The 20,466-nt window shown below is 33.2% G+C and overlaps 3 protein-coding genes across 4 annotated transcripts; 1 reads left to right on the forward strand and 2 right to left on the reverse strand.

The window, feature by feature from the left end:
- Nucleotides 1-964: 964 nt before the first annotated feature.
- Nucleotides 965-1,879, reverse strand: LOC114715907 (mitogen-activated protein kinase kinase 9-like). The gene has a single exon (XM_028900821.1). The coding sequence runs from the start codon at nt 1,877-1,879 to the stop codon at nt 965-967; it is 915 nt and encodes a 304-aa protein (XP_028756654.1).
- Nucleotides 1,880-4,048: 2,169 nt separating this feature from the next.
- Nucleotides 4,049-6,549, forward strand: LOC114715868 (photosystem II D1 precursor processing protein PSB27-H2, chloroplastic). Of its 2 annotated transcripts, none has more exons than XM_028900773.1 (4): nt 4,049-4,116; nt 5,037-5,210; nt 5,632-6,032; nt 6,313-6,549. In XM_028900773.1, the coding sequence occupies exons 2-4, from the start codon at nt 5,132-5,134 to the stop codon at nt 6,448-6,450; spliced, it is 618 nt and encodes a 205-aa protein (XP_028756606.1). In that variant the 5' UTR covers nt 4,049-4,116; nt 5,037-5,131; the 3' UTR covers nt 6,451-6,549. The 2 variants fall into 2 exon arrangements, with proteins under 2 accessions (XP_028756606.1, XP_028756607.1); XM_028900774.1 differs by having other exon boundaries at nt 5,037-5,204.
- Nucleotides 6,550-10,696: 4,147 nt separating this feature from the next.
- On the reverse strand, nt 10,697-14,290 carry LOC114715865 (zinc finger protein SHOOT GRAVITROPISM 5-like). Its single transcript, XM_028900770.1, has 4 exons — nt 13,777-14,290; nt 13,280-13,679; nt 12,045-12,517; nt 10,697-11,346 (listed from the first exon to the last, which is right to left on the reverse strand). The coding sequence occupies exons 1-4, from the start codon at nt 13,889-13,891 to the stop codon at nt 10,901-10,903; spliced, it is 1,434 nt and encodes a 477-aa protein (XP_028756603.1). The 5' UTR covers nt 13,892-14,290; the 3' UTR covers nt 10,697-10,900.
- Between the last annotated feature and the right edge of the window lie 6,176 nt (nt 14,291-20,466).

Here is a 20,466-nt window from a genome sequence, read left to right on the forward strand (position 1 = left end):
GGAGAAGTATCGTAATAAAGCGTTCCTTCCCAATAGGGGAAAAAACGTAATAATTTGTTTATAATCAATTGTTTATATCCGAACTAAATAGATTTTGGCCAACATCTATATACATATAGACATATATTTATATATATGTGTTCAAAATCAATTTTATTCATTTTTTGTATACATCCATATTTCTAACTGATAAATCTTATATCTTAATTTTTTTAAAAAAAATAAGCATACCACATGCAATTTGAATCCTTGGTAATTGTTGGTTGGCCCAAGAAATACTTAATTATAGTTCTATTTTAATTATTTGGCACAATTTTTATATGTCTCAAAATTTAAAATAAGTTTCATTATTTTATTTTTTTTATAAATAATGCAGCCTGTATCAAGTTTTATATTTCATACTGAATATTTAAATTTCACACACATACACACATAATAAGTTAAATAAGATCGAAAAACAGTGAATATTTATTGCAAAGTATCTTTATTTTTACTTTTGAGTTATTAACTAGATAAACTTAAAAATTAAATTTAATTGATCGATTTGTGGTTAACTTATCCAATTTGATTAATTTTTGGATTCGATTTGTTCAGTTCATGTATGACTTTTTTTTTCAGTGATTCTGAAAGATCAAACAAATCCAATTTATGATAAATGCACGTTTTTTTTTTGGCGTGCCAACGAAAATTCACGGATTATTGGTATTGATTCTTGAATTTGATTCTTTTAAACAATAATTAAATCACAATATATAGAGACTAGAGATATTTTGAGAAGGAAAAACACAATAGAGATATAAACATTCAGAATTGTATTCACAGCATTACTGAACATCATCGAATCAATTTGTGCAACATATGAATCAATAAAAAGAATTTGAATCTTTGCATCTGAACATAGTTTAATTACAAAGAAAGAATATTCTGAAACAAAAATGGAAGGGAAAAAAGAATATATTTCGGGTTATTGTGGACATAGAAACGGGTGGGCCAAAAGCTGAGACGCTGTCCATCTCTCACTTGATTCCTTCTTCAAGCAGCACTCCATGAAGCTCCGAAAGTCGTCGGACGCACTCTCCGGCAAGGTTGGTGGTTCGTTGAAACAAATGGCAGACATCAATTGAGCCCAATCGGGTCTCTGACCCTCCTCTAGAAGGGGAAAGTGACCCACATAGAGTTCAAATAAGGTGAGCCCTAAGCTCCATATATCAGCCGCATACCCGTTATAATTCCCGCCATAACTATTCGGGTCGAACCGTTCCGGGCTCATGTACGCGCATGTACCAACGTATGAATTGCACGTGTCCAACGTCCTAGACAAAACCTTGCTGACTCCGAAATCGCTGATCTTTACTTCCATCTTTTGATTCACTAGGAGATTTGATGGCTTGATATCGCGGTGGATGATCTTTTTATCGTGGAGATAGCTCAGCCCAGAGAGAACTTGACGCGCCACCGCTGCGAGTTGAGACTCAGAGAAGGTGCCGTTGTTCTTCAGCAGCGTGTCCAACGTTCCCAAGTCCATGTACTCTAGCAATATCCCCACATCGCCGGACGGCGTCTCAAAGAAACCGTGGAACTTTACTACATTTGGGGAGTCCGTCCGTCGGAGGATGTCTATCTCCCGCTGGACCTGGCGGGAAATCATTGTGTCGGAACTGCCATGGACGACCTTCAGAGCGTGGATGTTAGAAGTGCGGTTGTGGCGAACCTTGTAGACTGTGCCACTATTTCCGTGGCCAAGAACTTGAAGCTTTTCAACGTCGTTAGGAGTGAGGTCTGTGGCGGAGGAGATGGTGGGGATGGGGAAGCAAGGGGAGGGCTCCGGCAGCTTAAGGCGGAGGTTGGGAGGCCGGCGTTGACGTACGACGTCAGCCATTTGTGAAAGAGAAAGGTAAGGTATGACGTGAAGGGTCCGTGGATATGTGAATGATGGGTGGTAGAAGAGTATTACTGCGCGAGCGTGAACGAATTCATGAACAGTAAATGAATATATATATATATATAAATTCAGATATTTTTACTTCTAAACTTTCAGATTAGAGATTCGTTTTTTTGGAAGCGAAGGATGCGGAAAGATAAATTTTCTTAGAAAAAATTTTTTGATAAAAAATTTATTTTTGACATTTATCTTTTTAAAAAATAAGTCAAGATTGACGTATTAAAAATATAGTAGCTAGAAGTATTCTTATTATATCTTTTAGTCCTATTGAATTAAAAATTAAAATTTTAAGAATAGACTGAAGTAAATTTTGATATTACACTTTTTAATTAGAAAGTTTAAAAATTTCAGATTAAAGGTAACATTTTAAGTTTAACTTTATAAGAGTAAAATCTAATTACTACGAGATAGAATTAACTTTAACTTTATAACATGGAGATAATTGCAATAGATCTTCTAAACAGATCACTTACAAATCTTTATGTATTTATTTGAGAGAAACTGATATTTTCGTTTTAAATCTCAATTTATATTCTATATTGTACTTGAAACATTTTTGCATTGAGATGAGATGTAAATCGCAATATTTATATCCAGCAACAAAACTGCAACTTGCATAAGATTTTATATTTGTATAACCCATTTACGTATATTTGATAAGTCAAATTATCCCATGTACATGACTTTATTAATAATAAAAATTCATATAAATAAAATTTTAACATTCTGTTAGACCATAATTAATAACAAAAATTAATTATGATAAGATTTGATTGAAAAATTGAATTTAATAAATATACGCAAGTGAATCTAAATTTTATTCTTTGTATTCTATATTTTTTACGTTTGATGACTTAAATTATGAATCTATATATAAATTAAATATATACACCAAAAACATTTTTCTGTTTGACAGAGCTGAATTAAAATTAAATTTGATTGATCTGGTGTTAACTTATCCTATTTTTATTAATTTTATATTTTGTTCTATGAATGTGTTGCAGTTGACTAATATGTTATGTCGCTTTCAAAGGTCAAACAAGCAAGGTCGAATTTATGGTAAATGCACTTAAATTGCATACTTGAGACTGATATATCATTTAAGTTAAATCTATATGCAATATAAGTTAGACAAAATACATTTTAACTTTTTATTTTTTGATTAATGAATATTTACTACAAATTAAAGTGTCGAATCTTAACTTTTAAGCGAGATAAAGCCAAAAATTGAGTTTAGTTAATCTAGTGTTAACTGATCACCTAACTACTTTTAATTTTTTATTTGCTGAATTAATGTGTGACTAATTTTTCTAAGTCAGTTTTAAAGGTTGAACAAGTCAAACTTACAATGATAAGTGCACAAACTATCAGTAACGATTCAATTCGATTCTTTTTTTTTATTTTTTATTTTGCCAAGATTCAATTTGATTCTTCTACACACTAATCAAAGTACAATAATATAAACATGTTAAAAATCTTAATCACAAAATTTCCTAATAGCATTTACTCCTACGGTTCTATAAGTTTTTATTTATAGGATACTCTCAACATATTTTATTCATATTAAGAAAAATTTTAAACTGTATTAAATCTCAACTTTATTTATATTTAATATATGCCTTTAAAAAAAACTATTTGCGGTTTTGTATTATAATAAATAAAAGATAAAATAATATAATAATATAAAAAATTTAATGAGGTAACTTATAAATTAAAAAAATATTTTTCTGCCTTATAAATAGAAATATAGAAGTCAATTTTTGTAATATGAATATGGAGGAAGATTCTTTGCAAAGAATGATTCCCAAATTTGCACATTGAAGAGCCTCTTACGGGTTGGATTGCGGGTTATGTTACACGGAAACGGGTCATTTAGACAAATGGCCCAATATCATTCATCTTTCCATTTTCTGATGCAGCCCAGCCCACGATAATATCTCAAGACACTTGACACAAAACCTCATCAGATTTTGCAATCTCTCCACCGTCCGAAAGATAAGCAAGCAAACGTCTTCTCTCGTCGTCTCCTCCGTCGTTCGCAGTCGCAGCGTCATCAGTGTGTCGCTCGCAGCACCGCTAGTCCGTCGCTCTTCTCACTCACTTCACTGATCCACTCGACGCTGTCTCTCGCTCTGGTCTTAGCTCTTCAGCAATCCATTTTTGGTTCTTCGCAGGTAATCTGAGTTCTGAACAGGTGTTGTGTTGCTTGCGACTCGTACGCGCTTCTTTCTCGCCGTCTTCTTGCATGAATCTGTTTTCTTTCCCCTTTTTTTTTTTGGTTTTTTTGCCCTATCTTTTATCACTCTATGCGTGAAATTGCTGTATTGTAAGATATGTAGACTCGTTGGAAAACTCTTTGGCACTGCTCGTCACTCCGGAAGTTAGCTGGCTGTTTTGTTTATTTGGCTTGTAATTTGACTATGAAACAATGTGAAATGGCTATTACTATCCCTTTTTTTTTTTGTAAATTATGATTTTTTGTTTAAAAGGAGGCCGGCCACCAGCCCATCTCTTGGAAGGCCCGGGTTGGCCCACCTTGAGACGGGCTTTTCCAGCCAGCCCGCTAGGATAGCAACCCGGCATTGCCTACTCTATCTGCAGAGATAGTATAGTTGGAAGTAAACACTAGCTTTTCTCTGCTGTGTGGATTTTGCCAAATTGTTGAATCAGGTTGACCTACTTGATCTTTATTTTCCAGATTGTTGGTCGGTTTGCTGAAATTTGCTAACAATCTCTTCTTCTTCGCGGGTTGGCTGAAATATGTAGTTTTAATCGATGAGAAGTAGGCACACTAATAAGACGATTTTACTCTACATCTCTCTAGTTTTACAGTCTGTAATGTCCTTTGGTAACTTCTTGGGACTTTTGATGGCCTTTGGGATTGACCTTTTTCAATGGGTGATGCATTCTCCTTACCATCTGATGCGAAATGATTACTGGAGAGTTATATCCTGCAAAAAGGACTATTCTTCAATCTCTAGACATATGGGTTACTTTTCAAAATTTGGGATGTCTTTCTTATTATTTAAGTGAGTAATTTGATCCCTTGGCATGTGTAATTATTCTCAACTGTGACTGCATCATTGTTATGAAGGTGAAATGCTGTATTCTACGTAAGATTGAAGAGATTCTCGCCCCATTGTGCACTCACTGAATGCAACTCAGCATCGTTTAGGTTCCTGGAAGAGAATGGCCACTCTTGCAACAAATATGTGCTCCTTTCTAAGTACCCATACAATTAAAGGAGTCGAAAGATTGGAGAGTAAGGGTACTTAATATATATAACCGATCACACTTTTTCGGGGTTCACATTTCTTTTCAAATGGTGTGGCATATTGTAAATGGAAGAATTAAATCAACCGCTGAAATTATTCATTGTTGACAATCCAGGTTTCATGTAACCATGTTAGATAATACTTTTCTTCGAATCCACTTGTGCTATGCTTATATATATAGTTATCTAATCATGGTTGACTGGACTTACCTCGCTGCTGCTGTCTAAATGTTCATAAAATTTTTATTGAAACTCTCCCATCGAGTCATATATTCAAACAAGCATGCCTTAGCATTTTAACAATTGTGTTTTCTGCTTAATGGTGATGCAGTAATGTGACATGTCGTGCTTCTGATTTTGATATTCCCAGTATCAACACCTTTTCTTTCTTGACGTCTTCTGCAATACATAACAGATAAACTGCAATCCAGGTCTTATACTGCAGTACCCTCCCCCAAAGCTTCATCAAGTCGCAGGCATGCTTTAGTAAGTACTGGCACTTCATTGGTTACCGTCACATTATTATCACCATTTCTGGCATGGGCTGAAGAGAAGGAAACTGCACAAAAAGAAGAGGATAAAGGATTTATAGATGCCGTCAAATCATTATTTGATCCTAATGAGAAAACTAAGTCTGGGAAGGTGTTGCCAAAGGCTTACTTAAAGTCAGCAAGGGAGGTAGTGAAAACACTGCGTGATTCTCTAAATGAAGATCCTAATGATATTACCAAATTCAGAAGGACCGCCGATGCAGCGAAGGAATCAATTCGGGAGTATTTGAGCAATTGGAAGGGGCAAAAAGCTGTTGTTGAAGAAGTATGTATTCATGACCAAACTAGAACTCTTGTATAGACATGATTTACAAAGTGAGTAGACTTGACAAATTATGAATGAAGGTGTAAGCAATCAAAAAAATTTACTTAAGGAATTACATGTTTATTAATAATCAGCTTAACTTACTACACTTTTTCTTATGCAGACGATTGTTATGAAATTTTCTTGATTGACATGTAATGAAAATTAAATGCTATGACTATTTTGCGTGTGCTTGCATTTCGTTACAAATATGATTGTGCTTTGCGTGGGTTACATGCAGGAATCATACGTTGAGCTGGAGAGAGCGATCAGATCGTTGGCAAGCTTTTACTCAAGGGCAGGGCCATCAGCCCCATTACCAGAAGAAGTTAAGTCTGAAATCTTGTTGGATTTAAGTACTGCTGAGGAATTTTTGTAGAGCATCTTCCGCCTGTTTTTGTAGAAACCACTTATTAACACCATGTGGATACTGGATTGACAGGTTCCTATAATGAATTTGTTCCCCGTCACAATTCAACTTTCAGTCTTTCACCCCCCCAACCCCCAAAACACCCCACAACAAAAGGAAAAAAAAAAAAAAAAAGCAAAAGAAAAGATCTGCTACTGTAGTGCGGATTTTACGTTTCAAGTTCTAAGGGGTTCTAAGGGGCTCGTGGCTAGATTTAAAGTTCTTTCAGAAAGCCTACGGTAGAAAGAAATTAGTCACCGCTACTAGGAGTAATATCGCTTGACCCAAAGGAAAGTCAAAACTGTAATACTAAAATCATTTACAATATTTCAAAGGTCAAACCCACAATGAGTTTAGTTTTACTAATCTAATTATATATAGTTCTAATGCAATATAACAATTAAAGGAGAACAAAGATTTATAAAAAGAGAACAATGAAAGAAATAAGGGTTAATCCAATAGAATATTAGGGGGTTATATTTCACCTTCTAGCTATAGAATGGCTAAACTTCACCGAGTTAATTCTTCTTTACAATTATAATGACAGCTGTTCATATAATATCTTAATTATCTTTTGGTCATTTAGTCCCTGATTTAATTTAATTAGGCTTGAATTCACTCTCGTGCCACCCAAACTCCTAATCAAACCATGAAGATGCGAAGAATATATCGTTAATTGTTATTAATATTTATATCTCTGTATCTAGCTCACTTTTCTCATGCAGCAAATTAATATCCGATTTTGACCACGATCGATCACATAGGCAATTTTTATTGTTTTTAGCCCCAAATGCTGTTGCTTCTCCTCCATGAAACCCTAAAATGCACAAAAGTAAACCAGCAAATCCTGGTTTGGTCCCGAGCACGAAAGAGATTAAGGTGTTCAGTGCCTGAGCAGTACTGAATAAATTTTCACTGGGCCATCTGGCTTCAAAAATCGGGCTTAGATCCAGGCCTGATGGTTCGCATGAGGCCAGTGGGAACTTGCAGCGGACGATTACTTGTTCATTCCAATCTAGTAAAGTTCAAACAATGTTTTTGGGACCAATAGGATTAGATCTAATAGGAAAAAAAAAAAAAGTTTCTCATAACATGAAAAATTAAAATTTGAATACCCATTAAGAGAGATGCCTATGTTTAGTACCAGACAATATTTTAAACAGAGAGGAGGATATCTATGCATAACAAAGAAAATCTTCACCAGGAAAGCTTTTTTTTATTTGGTCTTAACCCTGCTTGTGTATCATAGCATGTCCCTGGCCCTAACAGAGGGGAGTTATTTTAGGGCCTCAACATTGAAAGTAAAACTACCATCAAATATCCACTAATAAATACAAGCATTGTGGAAGGAGTTAGTCCTTCATAGCATAATAAGTAAAGATTCAAATTCATATTGAGAATGATAACCACATTTCTCGAATATGATTACTTCTAATATGATGATGATATTTATACTTAGCAAAAGAAACTGTCAAATATCTAAAGGACGTACCTTTTTTTGTTTGTTTCCCAACAGTCATGTACCTATACGATATCATATTTGTTATGCTAATTGAAAAAATGATACGATAAAATTTGAATTAATATATTAATATAAAATATGGCAGGAGCCTGTATGTCAGCTCAACTGAAGAGTGAGTGCTGCAGTTACCATCACTGGTATATGCTTATATATATACACACACAGTCCATTTTCTAAAATTTGTGTTTTTTTAATATTTAATTCCAGAGATAAATGTCGTTTGAGCAATTAAAAATGGAAGTAAAGAGTGGTGGAATTTGAAGATGTCTCTGTTGAAAATTTAAAAAAAAAGGGGGGGTGGGTTTGGTGAATGAACGTGGGAGCAAAGGGAAAGTGCGTGGTTGGGGAAAGGCTTTGAACGGCGTCTGAATATTTGGAAAGATGCTGTGTGTGTCTGAGTCTGAGTCTGCTCTGGTTACAGCCTCTGCGCCCACTACTTACTCCGCTTGGCTCTGATTCTGATGCACACAGAGAAAGAGAGAGACACATGAATGAATGATGAATGTTCGTTCGTATTCTCTTCTCTTCTCTCTCTCTCTCTCTCTCTCAAACTCACTCATTGACAGTCTAACACCCTTCACTTTCATGGCACTGAAAAACATGCATTCTCCTTCCTTCCTCCTGCCTCTTCATTGCCATTCATTCACCCACTCCCATTAATTATTTCTACTATTTTTCATTTCCATGATTTTTCATCACCACCCACATCTTGTATTTTTTACTTTAATTAGAAAGGCAGATATTAACAGCCGGAGATTATGAATAGGATCAAATGTTTTTACTTTAATTAGACTATAATGTCATTAATGCACACATCTTATATAACATTGTAACTAGAGATAAAGTGTTGATCAGCCCCACTTGACTTAATATGATAATTGCATAACCTTTCTTAGTCTTTTGGGCTTGACTTAATATGATAATTGCATAACCTTTCTTAGTCTTTTTTACTTTTCTGTCTGCTTGGATTTTATGGTTCCTTTTGTTTCAAAACACTAAAAATAAAAGGTAAAGATTGTGATTGAGATTAGAAAAATATGTTAAAAAAATATTTAGTATGAAAAATTACTTATTATTTGGAATTAAAAAAAATCCATATATATGATATTGGAGAATGCTATGGATAACGGTGGTATTCTTTAATCCTGCCTATATTTGATTGCTTAACCCCGTATAGTAAGAAATTACTTATATTAAACACTTTTAATACTATTTCGATTTTAAATATAAGAGTTGGTTGGCTAATTTGAGTAAATTAAGAAAAAAAATTAAGTCAGTTATTTGTAATAAATAAGTATTATCTTTCCTAAAATATCACTGTTAATCAAGTATAATAGCTAGAACTATTATTATTTGAAAGACTGCTTTAAAAAATTGCATAAATATGAGATAAAAAGTGGATTGGGGTCTTATATTTAAAACCAAAATAAAAGTCAAATGAGGTCTTATATTAAGGACAGGAGGTGGTAATTTTTTTTCAATCTCAATACTAATCATTACCCTTCATTCTCAAGACTCCATGCCAAACAGGACCTCTATTCATCACTGTTTTGGTTTTCCGTTTCAACTCAAAGTTCACTTATAAAGAATCTAAACGCATGTTTGGTTTTCCGGAGAAATCAACAAAACATGAAAAGAAACATTAATTATAGTTTTTAACAAAATTAAAGAGAGAGAAACAAAATTAAGTAATTTTTTTGTGTGTGTGTGTTGTAGGAGAGTGGTGGGGTTCTCTCTCATATTGATGATGAATGCTTAGAAGGTTGTAGGCTTTTTTGGTCATCAAAGGTGTCAGTATATCTTGAATGCCCTCTTTTACTATGACCAGAGACCTCACAGCATATACTCCAAACACTACCTCCAAACTCCTAAAACTACAAGGCTTCTCACATTTCAGTCTCTTCTGACCCCATCATTCATTTTCATTACTCTCCTGCCCCCTCCTCTTCATCCCCATTCCCACTCTACTCTTTTTCACTCTCATATATATATATATATATATGTATATATATATATATGTATGTGTATTAGAAAAAGTCTTAAAAAAATCAGAATTTCAAAATCTCAAAAAAGTCTTATTTACTGTATTTTAATAACAATTGATTATACTTGAAAAACAAATGAGAACAGGCTTTGGTAATTTTTTTCGATTTGAGATTTTAAAATTCAAGACGTAATTTTTTTTTTCCTTTGAGACTTTCCCTATATACATTTTCAATAATAAAAAAAACCTTAAATCTCATTAATTTTGTTTTAAAATTTGGTAACTTTTCAATTTTATGACTTGTTTTCATGAATAATAAAAAATACTACCTCCAATTCTAATTATAAGACTCCGTTTATAAATTATAAACGAGATAAGACTTGGAGGTAGTATATTATTATTTATGTTAAAATTTATTTGTTTGATTGCATAATTTGTGTTAATATTTATTTTTATTTCTCCATATTCTTTTACTTTGATAATAAAACCATTTCTACTCGATTCGACCATTAAAATAAAATTACTTTGTTTAGCCACTCTTCTCACAGAGTTTGTAAAATGCACGACGCAATCTATCTAATCTCATTTATAGCTTAAAAAAAAAAGGAAGAAAACAAAGGAGCAAGGGAACTTACAGAAGATTATAGTTACCCACAACAAGAAAACTTTTTTTTCCTTTTTCATGATAGGCCAGCATTATTTATACCAAATTTAATTAAACAAAAATAACATGGCAGAAGACTGGAAAAAGTTACAAATAACACTCTTTTCCCCCGACTATATGTAAAATCACTCCACTCACATAATCACGTTCCACTCAGTATACCCATTAATAATTTCACAAATATATTTTAGACAAAAGAAAATCGAAGACACCTTGAAAATATATAGAGACAAACTAGCTAGATAGGCAGCTAGACAGATGATAAAGAGTTACTATTTTTCCCATCATTTTTCTCGTTATTGTTATAGTTTTCTTCCTCGCCACCCTCAGTTGTTAGAGCAGACGACATGTAGCTTACTGCCAAGGAGTTCTCGTCCGGCACCGGCGGTGGAGGAGCCGTCAATAACGTCATTGTCGGTGTCGTTTGGGCTCCAAATTGTCGTTTACAAGCTTGACAAGTGATCTGAAGCATGAGAGAGTTAATCTGTTTGATGGCATGTTGTTTAATGGCGCAGGCTTTGTCAAGTTCAGCTTGAGCTTCTTGTCTGATTCTCTTTGCATTAGCAAACTCCTTCTCTGCAACTTCTATCTGTCGTTTTGCTTGCTTTCTTGCTTCTTCTGCATATGCCTTTTCCGCCATGGCTAACCTCAACTGCTCACGTCCTTCTTCTTTATTACGAACCATATTCCTCAAACCTGTCACATAATTAATTCATTAGTTATCTTCATAATGATTCATCATCCTTCTTGAAGTACTTTCTCAGAAACGTAAAAGCAGGCTGTGGTTAATAACCAGCTCAACTGAAAAACGATAAGCTTTTTGAAACTATCTATGATTCTTCATCATGCAGTGGGAAGGTTTGGAGACTTATTATGGAGTGAAATAGAGAGAGCAGTGAATAATCAGTGTACGGTTGTATATGCTATAACATTACTTTTTTCTCTTTATGTATCTATCATTTATTCTCTCTAACCAACTGTACATCTATAGAGGATCCAAATCCAGTTGAATTGATGATAATTCAACTAAAAGCAGCCGAATTTATGTGCGTATATATGCATTTTTTTTCACACTTCAGACTCTGGACTATATTTTTTTGGGTTGGCTTAAGAAAAAAGTATGTTATTGATTGTGCTAAATATAGCCTAATTTAATCATCCATCAGCTGAATGCCTTTTTTTTTTTGGTCAAAATCAGCTGAATGCCTTTAAATGTCAAGCAGAATAATTAACATGTAAAAATTAATCTTATTTTTGGGAAATTCACTTCACTTATTTTAAAAAGACCATTATTGCTTACAATACACGACCCATACTACACACACACACACACATATTTATAGAAGCTTTAGTCTGAAAAAAGACTTGTGACAGCTTTAACATAAAAAGCTTACCTTGTGGTTTATCGCTGCTGTTACAGCTCTCCTTGGGTGAATTCCTGCGATTATTATTGAAGCAGTTGGATTCATTTTTCTGGCCGATTTCCGACGACGAACCGATCGAAATCCGAAAGCGATTTGACCGCGGTTCGTCTCTCTTAGGTGATTCGGTATCAGTGGGAATGATAGAACTGGAAGTGGAGAGCCGAAGATCCAAGTTTGGACACAGTTTATACTTGTTGTTCGATGAGGTTTCATGAACAACAGTATTATTAATGGTAGGGTTCAACAATAATGCCGCCGGTTCAGGAGGCTTTGGCAACACCAGACCATTATTCCAGTTCGGACCGGTGCTGAAATTGGTTTCACTCGACGGACTCGGACTCGAAGCCGTCCGTGACAAGCACGCCGGCGGTGGCTGCGGCTGTGTTTCCGTCCGGAGCCGCCCCATGTTACAAGCATCTTGGTGTTCGATAAAGCTCTCTACCCTACACATCCAAAAACGACGATGATCTGATCAACAACTTCACTCATATATATATATATATATAACTTTAATATATGGATAAGGATGAGCATTATAATAAAAGGTAGCAGAGACATGCAAGGACAACAATGGAGGGTTATTATTAGAAGAAGAGGGGTTACGGAGTTTCAGAGAAAAAGAAGAAAAAGTGTTTTACAAAAGTTGCTTCTTCCAAAAAAGCCGGCCATGTCCACTGGTTTTTCAAACGTGAAATGAGAGCCACTACCTAAAACAAGGACAAGAACTCAAGGACCAAGGCCAACGTTAATTTGATTATTTAATCTCAATTCTCAACTCAAGGCTCATATAAGCATATGAAGAGAATAGTGATCAAGGCAATTATTGTTATTAGAGTTACAAATATCTGAAAGAATTTTGAGAGACCAAACAGTAGTTATAATGCGACCAACGAAAAAAAAAACCTCAGCTTTGGGAAATGTGTTTACAACTGCCCATGAACAGTTTTCCCTTCAAAGTTTAAGATTAATTGAGGTTCCATCAGTCAAATGTTATGACTTTTCTTTTAGTACATAAATTCTAAAATACATTTTCCTTTTCTTCAAGTCAAAACCAGAATCAATGCTGATCATAAGATTCCAAACCAGATGAAATCGATCAAACAAACAGACCGATGGACAATACAAAATTAATTACTTTGATACACAAACAGACGTGAATATATATAGATCTATATATATATATATATATATATGATTGATCGTACCTGGAGAAAACACGACCACAATCACAAGAATGGCCTCTGGTTCCACAGGTTTTGAGATGAGCTTTGTAATCAGACTGAACTGCGTAGCCTTTAGAGCATCGTTCACAGACCCATTGTTTGTGGTTACTGTGTTTTCTTCTGAAGTGTTTCTTTATTCCGACGAGATCACCGAGCGCGTGGCACGGGTCGTGGTGCAAGCACGTCGGCTCCGGGCAGACAAAGACGCGCTTCCTCGCCGCCGGCGTCTCCCTCTTGAGCAGCTTCCACGGCACCTTGTGCCTCCGCCGGTGCATCTGCAGGTTCTGGTCCCTCTGAAAACCCTGATTACAGATCTCGCACACGTACCGGTCCGATTCCAGTAACGTCTTCGGCGACAGCGACACCACCTCCGCGTCCGGATCTACAAGGCGGCGCAACCAAAATTCTCTCCGATTCATTCGAATTCCTCACACAAAATCAATCAACAGTATCGGAATCGTGCGTATTAAATGAATTACCTGGAGTTCCCGCGGGTCTTCTCTTTCTCTTATTCGTCGTGACAGTGCCATTATCGCCGCAAGCAAAGGGCGGCTCAGAAGTAGGAACCGAAGCAAGAGAATTATTCGCTAGCATGATATACAATAATAGTGAGTATTTCAGTGACTGGTTTTTGTTGGCGATAGAAATAGGTTGGAGGAGCGAGAGAGCGTTTAATTTAGAGAGAGAAGACGATGATGAAGAAGAAGAAGAAGAAGAAGAACGTGGTGATGATAACGAAAGGCTAGCTAGGTCTACGGCAGCTAGCTAGGGTGGGATATAAAAGGGAGCTAAATTGGGTGCTTATGGTTGGGGTCGGATTGGATTCAGCTTTCTTTTGAAATTACTTTTGGTGATGAAGGAGGAGGAGGAGAGACTTTCAGCTTTTCTGGTTCATCATCATCGATCTTCTTGGTCTTCTTCTTCTTCTTCTCTCTCTGGTTTGCTTAACTGCGAGGCTCATCTTGAGCGGGTGATGTCTCTAAATAGCTCTCTCTTTGGCAATCAACTTTCCATATGAGAGAGGGACATACAGAGGCTGAGAGACCAATCTCAAAGCTCGAGACTTGATCCCACAAGCTGCTCTCATGGGTCCACAACATATTTATAAAAATAATTTATTTTCTTGTAAAAAAAAAAAAACACTAAGAAACAAAACCCTCTCATTATTTCATTGCCACAGTAAAAATTTCTGATTTGCATGCACAAAATTCCTCCATCTATACACACGTAAGCTTCCGTATTTAATCACTCTCTCTCTCTCTCTCTCTTCCTCTGTGTTTGTTTTAGCTTATCTGAAATGATTTTATGTTATACTGGTAAAAATCAACAAAAAAGTGATTTTTTTTAAAAAAATATTTACTTTGATTAGATGTTTTTTTGGACGAAATTTCTCCGCCACTGCCTAAATGCTATCAGCTATCCATCACAGTTGCCATGTGTGATCTTTATTCACAAACAAGTAGGAATGAATGGCCTATATGAGGTGTAACAGGCATTTAGTTTAGTTTTTTAAGCATTTAGTTAGGTATTCGATTCCTAACTGTATATATGAAGAAAGTCTTATAGTGAGCATTAAAAATTTTTTAAAAAGTCTACGATATAAGGAGATTAGTTATTACTATCAGGTGGTGAAAATCCACTAGGCTCAACCAAAAAAAAGTATAAATGAATGAATAATACATAACATATATATAACATCTACTGCATTATTATATATCTTTAAAAAAAATTACCATAAATTTTAGGAGATTTATAAATTTGCTTATTTAATTTAATACTCATATATTACCTGTGGTTCTCAATACTCATATACTCCCAGTAGCAGATAAATACATAAGATGCATGATTAGTGTTAATGAGGATGCATGCTTGATCTCAGCTGTGGGTAATATCATTAGGAAGAGAGCAAAGGACCCCATGCTTGGCTTGGTCTCGCAGGGCAGGAACTCCAATTAATTTCAGTAGAGTCAGCTTTTTTATAAAGGCGATAATGAGGATGTAAAGTCACCTTCAAGGGGTATTATTGTCAAACCACCCACCCTTTTTTCCTTTTCTTTTCCTTTGGAGGGGTAAAAAGCAAAGAAAATAAAAAATGCAACAATATTGTCTTTTGCAGGTGAGGTTCGTAATCTTGTCAATATTGTTGAAAGCCCCTAGATATTTACTGTACGGCGCCAGTCTTCATCATTATCATTTTCCCTTTGAAAATCTTTTCAGTCAGTGCAAAACTATTCACAGGCACACATTACAAATCAGATCTACCTGTAATTTTATTATGTTTAATTTATTTATTTGATACCCACATATTTTTCACTATATTGTATATTTTTTTTAAAAAAAATTACTACTTAAAACTCATGATATATGATTTATAAGAAATTCATATATTGATGGATTATAACTTTTTTTGTGAAAATATTTATGCTTGTATGTGTCCATCGGCCTTATTTAAAACTAACAGAATTATCAATTTTGCGTTAAGCTCCGATGATCCATGTTTTTTAAATTTTAATTACCTGAGCAGGGACTATTTTTATTTTTATTTTAGCGACAATATATCTCTAAATTACTTTAGATACAATTTAAAAAGAAATCCCCTATTACCATTCTCCATGTACTATATTTGTGTGTTTTCCTGTAATGTATGGGTTAGATGATAGTTTAATTATTTTTTAACTGTATTAAATTACTAGCATTTAATTAAACTCTGTTGAAATGTGTAGAAAATGTTTTGGCAAAGTATGAGAAAAGTTGGAATAAAATAAATGCTTATTGCTGAATAGTTACACAAGTGTAAATACCACTATACGGAATGCTAAAGAAACTGATCGAAAAGGAGAAACGGGGAAAAGTGCGGCACATGCGGCCATTTTTTAGTAATGTAGGGGTTAGTTGGCAATTTATGAAGAAATAATACACAAGCTAGATTGTGTATATATAGTTCATTCTAATGCTTTCTGTTATCTTTGTTTATACCTCTCAATAGTTACTTAATCGTTCAAATAAAAGATATAGGTTTGATTTTTTTTTATTTTAATATTTTCTTCTTAAAATTTTCATTATTCAATTTTAATTTAATTAGTCTAAAATTACTCTCCTTTTTTTAAAAAAAAATTCTCTCCAACTTAGTATCTAAACCAGTACTCTAAATTAAAATTGCATTTTTATTGTGAAAAAACATGCCCACTTTCCACATCAAAAGTAGTAGGGGACCTGTTTAGATTTACTTTGTTTAAATATGTGCTATATATGACCAAACAAAAATGACTATAATAATAATAATATTAATCAAGAACAAAAAGTCACACAGCCCATTTATTAAAGGAAGAAAATAACAATCTCAACGTAGCTGATGAATCCAAAATGAAAAAGCTCAATCATACAATTTATAGGAACATGCATATAAATATATCCTTTTTAATTTTATGTGATATATACATCAACGATAATATTTGAATCTAAACCGATAAATCAAACTAGTATAGACTTCAACAACAATTCAGAAGTTATAATTGACAATATTTTTTTTTACCAGAATATAATTGACGATATGAATCACCTTAAATTCCAAATTAAACAAAGAATAATATTTACATTCCAGTTCAATTTTTTTAATAAGAAAATCAATTATTGCGTGTGTGTGAGAGAGACATATATATAATAAATAAAGATGATGAATGGATTGGAACATTTTAGGAAAGTGATTGCAGAGAGATGCTTGTGTTGGAGAATCCCACAGTCATGATTAGCCCAGTCAATCCAAAATCTTAAGAATAATAATTAATTAAACTTGTTTGAGTTTAAACACCAACTTGATAATTAATTAAGTACCTCTGCTTTAATTCATTATTATTCTATATGCTCTAGACACACATATCACTGTCTTTGTCTTTCCATTTCGTAGGTATCACACATTATAATTAACTCTATATGCTTTTTATATAGATTAAAAATATAATCTGAGAAAGGAGTGAAAGCAATTCATGTGCATCATCTTCAATATTATATCTGATACTATTTATAAGGCACTTAAAAGATAAATTTGTCACTATTTTTAAAAGACACTATATATATTAATTATTTATCATAATTTTTTTCCTTTTTATCCCTATTCAACGTTAATGTAAGAAGTAAGAAATTTTTTTAATGGTGCATCTTATATGAGAAACACGATAATTTCTTTTAAAAATTTTATATAGATAATACGTTTTGAATTTTTTTAATTGCGATAAAACATGTTAAAAATACTTATAAACAATATCAAATAAAGTATAAAATATATAACAAATCGTGTTAATCTATTTACCAATTGAAAAGAGTGTAAATTAAAGTGTCACTTTACGCGCGCACACACACACACACAAGGAATTATCGCGTAGACAATAATTTTGAAAACGTTTTAGAGTATATTGTTCTATCATTTTTAGAATTTAACTCTGACTTTGATACTTATTCTCTTAATTAATTACAATAATTCAGTAAACGTATTTACTATCTATGGAATTTCACCGTTATTGATTAATTAATTATCTACCCGTTGGCAAAAAAAAAATCACCGTTATCTCAACTGAATTATTGGCTACTTTAAATATGCCTTAATTTATATATATATATATATATATATATATATTAAGATGGATGCATGCATGCATGCCAAATATTCATAATTATTCATAATATATGCCTTACCCATGCATGTATATTCATAATTCTCTCTTGTGACGTTCAAAATTAACATCAGCCGTATAATTAATGTTTGATTGAACAAGTTGGGGCGTGTATAATAAGTAAAGTAAACTATGAATAATCATTGTGAACCAACTAATTAATTATTGAAGTTTAATTAGTTTGTTAGAGTATTAAGGCTCAAGCTTTTGGTGAATCATGGTTTAAATGATTATATATATAATCAAAGAAGCTGCCAGCAATAACATTAATGCATAATCATGCAAATCCAAGTATATGCAACAGTCAATTATTTTTATTAACAACTTAGTTAAGCTTCGAACAATGATTATACCCCGGTAAAAAAAAAAGAACAAAAGATTATACGAGTAAATTTAATCATTTCAATTAAAATATTCTTTTTATTAGATGAAAACTTCAGGCCTTCGGAATTTCTAAAAATAATTTTCTCCCAGTAAACCATTAACAACATATATATTGGACGTGTGATTATCAACAATCAAAGGTCGCAAATGACCTTCATTCTTCTTTCGTCGTGAAAAATGTAGCTTCTTGTTATTGTGTGCGCAGGTACGTGATCAAAGGCTCTAAATAATACTACTTCCAGTTCTAATTATAAGAGCAAGTTGACTAATTTGAGAAGATTAAGGAATTAAGTTGAGTTAGTTATTTGTCCTAAATAGGTATTGTCTTTCCTAAAATATCCTTGCTAATCAAGTGTATTGGCTAGAACTATAATTATTAGAAGGGCTATTTTGGAAAAAACTGAGTAAATATGAGAAACAAAGTGGATTGGGATATTATATTTAGGGTCAAAATAAAAGTCAAATATTGTCTTATATTATGGACCAGAGATAGTACTTAATATTTTTATTAAATTCACAGCAACTTTTTTGGATTTAGTCATAATCCTCGCTCAAAAATTAAATAGAGCACACACACACACACATAATCATTATGTACTATGTAAAGACTCCATATACATGTATGTGGCATAATCTGAAATAAACAAGATGATTTAAATATTTATAAAAATATTTTTATTTATTTGAAAATGGATTAGGTGTGTGTTTTCATATATCATATATATATATATATATGTATATATATTCATTGTTATGTGCACGACTTATTGCAATGTGTTATATATATGTATATATGCGCCATTCCTATTTGTCCTTTTTGTGTTTGTTTGTATTTGTATATTTGTCCCATATCACACATCAAACCTGTACGTATATACTCCATCATCGTTATCTCTTTCATTATTATATGATGCTCATTTTGAATTATTCTCATCCATATCTATTATATATGCTGCACTTGTACCGTATATATTCCTTTCATTTTATAAGATTTTTTTTTGCATGATCATTAATTTTGTTTGCCGTGTATAAAATCATGAATTTATTCATTGAAACGTAGAAAATTGCATCGAATTTTTTATAATGGCACTCTTGTAAAATATAACTAATATTCTATTTAAATATTTATGATAAAACCATAATTATTTCTATAAAATGTCTTATAATAGAAATTGAAAGATAAATACATATACACACACGTAGACACACATATGTATATATACAATGGGTATGTTTGTGTGGAGAGAGATAGGAAAGTGAATGAAGGGAGACACAGAGAACATCACGCGTGGGAGTGTAGAGTGTGTTTCCGACACTACCACCTTTGATCGCATGAACTTGCTCTTCCATAATCTTTGTTTCTCTTTCAATAATCCTAATCCATTCCTTTTCTTCTTCTTTTTTTTAAAATTAATTAAATTATAATACTATATTCTAATTAACTTGTACTTCTGCACATATCATCACATCACGTTATTCCAAACTCAATTAATTATATCAACACCCCCCAGGCTCAGGCTAATCTCCATACTCCTGCTTCCCACGAAAATCCAACACGATCAAGACAAAAAAATCAACTATTTTCTGACGAAAGAAACTGAAAAAAGAAATCTCTTATTAAAAATTTTATTAGTGAAAATGATTCATAAAATTTACAAAGCACGTACTGATATTTTCTGTATATAAAAATCTATCAAATTCCTCCTACTCGTCACTAAATTTTTTAATGGGAGATTGTTTTCCCCCAGATTTCTCTTTTCTCGACCAGTGAGTGCATGCTCCAGCTCGGCATCTCTTTCTTTCTAACATGCTTAATTAATTATTTTAGATGGGGTAACTAGCTACCATCCAAAAGTGAGTCCTAAAAATTTCTACAAAAATATATGATCCTATCTCAGTGTCTATATTAATTAAAGCTGCAACATCGGCCGTGGATCGCGTATATATAATTAATAATTCTTTATGCACAGACTTTATCCTTATTATATGCAGTGTTTAATTAATTATACCTGTTAATTAATCAACTTTCATTTATCATATGTGAACCCATAGCTTCGAGTACCTGGTATATATGGTAATGGATAATTTAAATCTCTTTGATTTATTGATTTTGGGTTT

The sequence above is a fragment of the Neltuma alba genome, unplaced genomic scaffold (genome assembly GCF_004799145.2).
Source record: "Neltuma alba isolate B1F8T4 unplaced genomic scaffold, ASM479914v2 tig00011618_pilon, whole genome shotgun sequence".
Classification (NCBI taxonomy): Eukaryota; Viridiplantae; Streptophyta; class Magnoliopsida; order Fabales; family Fabaceae; genus Neltuma; species Neltuma alba.

What these genes read in the sequence shown, in the direction of transcription:
- LOC114715865 (XM_028900770.1), bottom strand. Translation starts at nt 13,891, where the DNA reads ATGCTAGCGAATAATTCTCTTGCTTCGGTTCCTACTTCTGAGCCGCCC. An exon ending in TGTGGTCGTGTTTTCTCCAG is followed by an intron (nt 12,518 to 13,279) that starts GTACGATCAATC and finishes TTGGATGTGTAG; the next exon opens with GGTAGAGAGCTTTATCGAAC. An exon ending in CAGCAGCGATAAACCACAAG is followed by an intron (nt 11,347 to 12,044) that starts GTAAGCTTTTTA and finishes ATTATGTGACAG; the next exon opens with GTTTGAGGAATATGGTTCGT.
- LOC114715907 (XM_028900821.1), bottom strand. Translation starts at nt 1,879, where the DNA reads ATGGCTGACGTCGTACGTCAACGCCGGCCTCCCAACCTCCGCCTTAAG.
- LOC114715868 (XM_028900773.1), top strand. Translation starts at nt 5,132, where the DNA reads ATGGCCACTCTTGCAACAAATATGTGCTCCTTTCTAAGTACCCATACA. An exon ending in CGAAAGATTGGAGAGTAAGG is followed by an intron (nt 5,211 to 5,631) that starts GTACTTAATATA and finishes AATACATAACAG; the next exon opens with ATAAACTGCAATCCAGGTCT. An exon ending in AAAAAGCTGTTGTTGAAGAA is followed by an intron (nt 6,033 to 6,312) that starts GTATGTATTCAT and finishes GGTTACATGCAG; the next exon opens with GAATCATACGTTGAGCTGGA.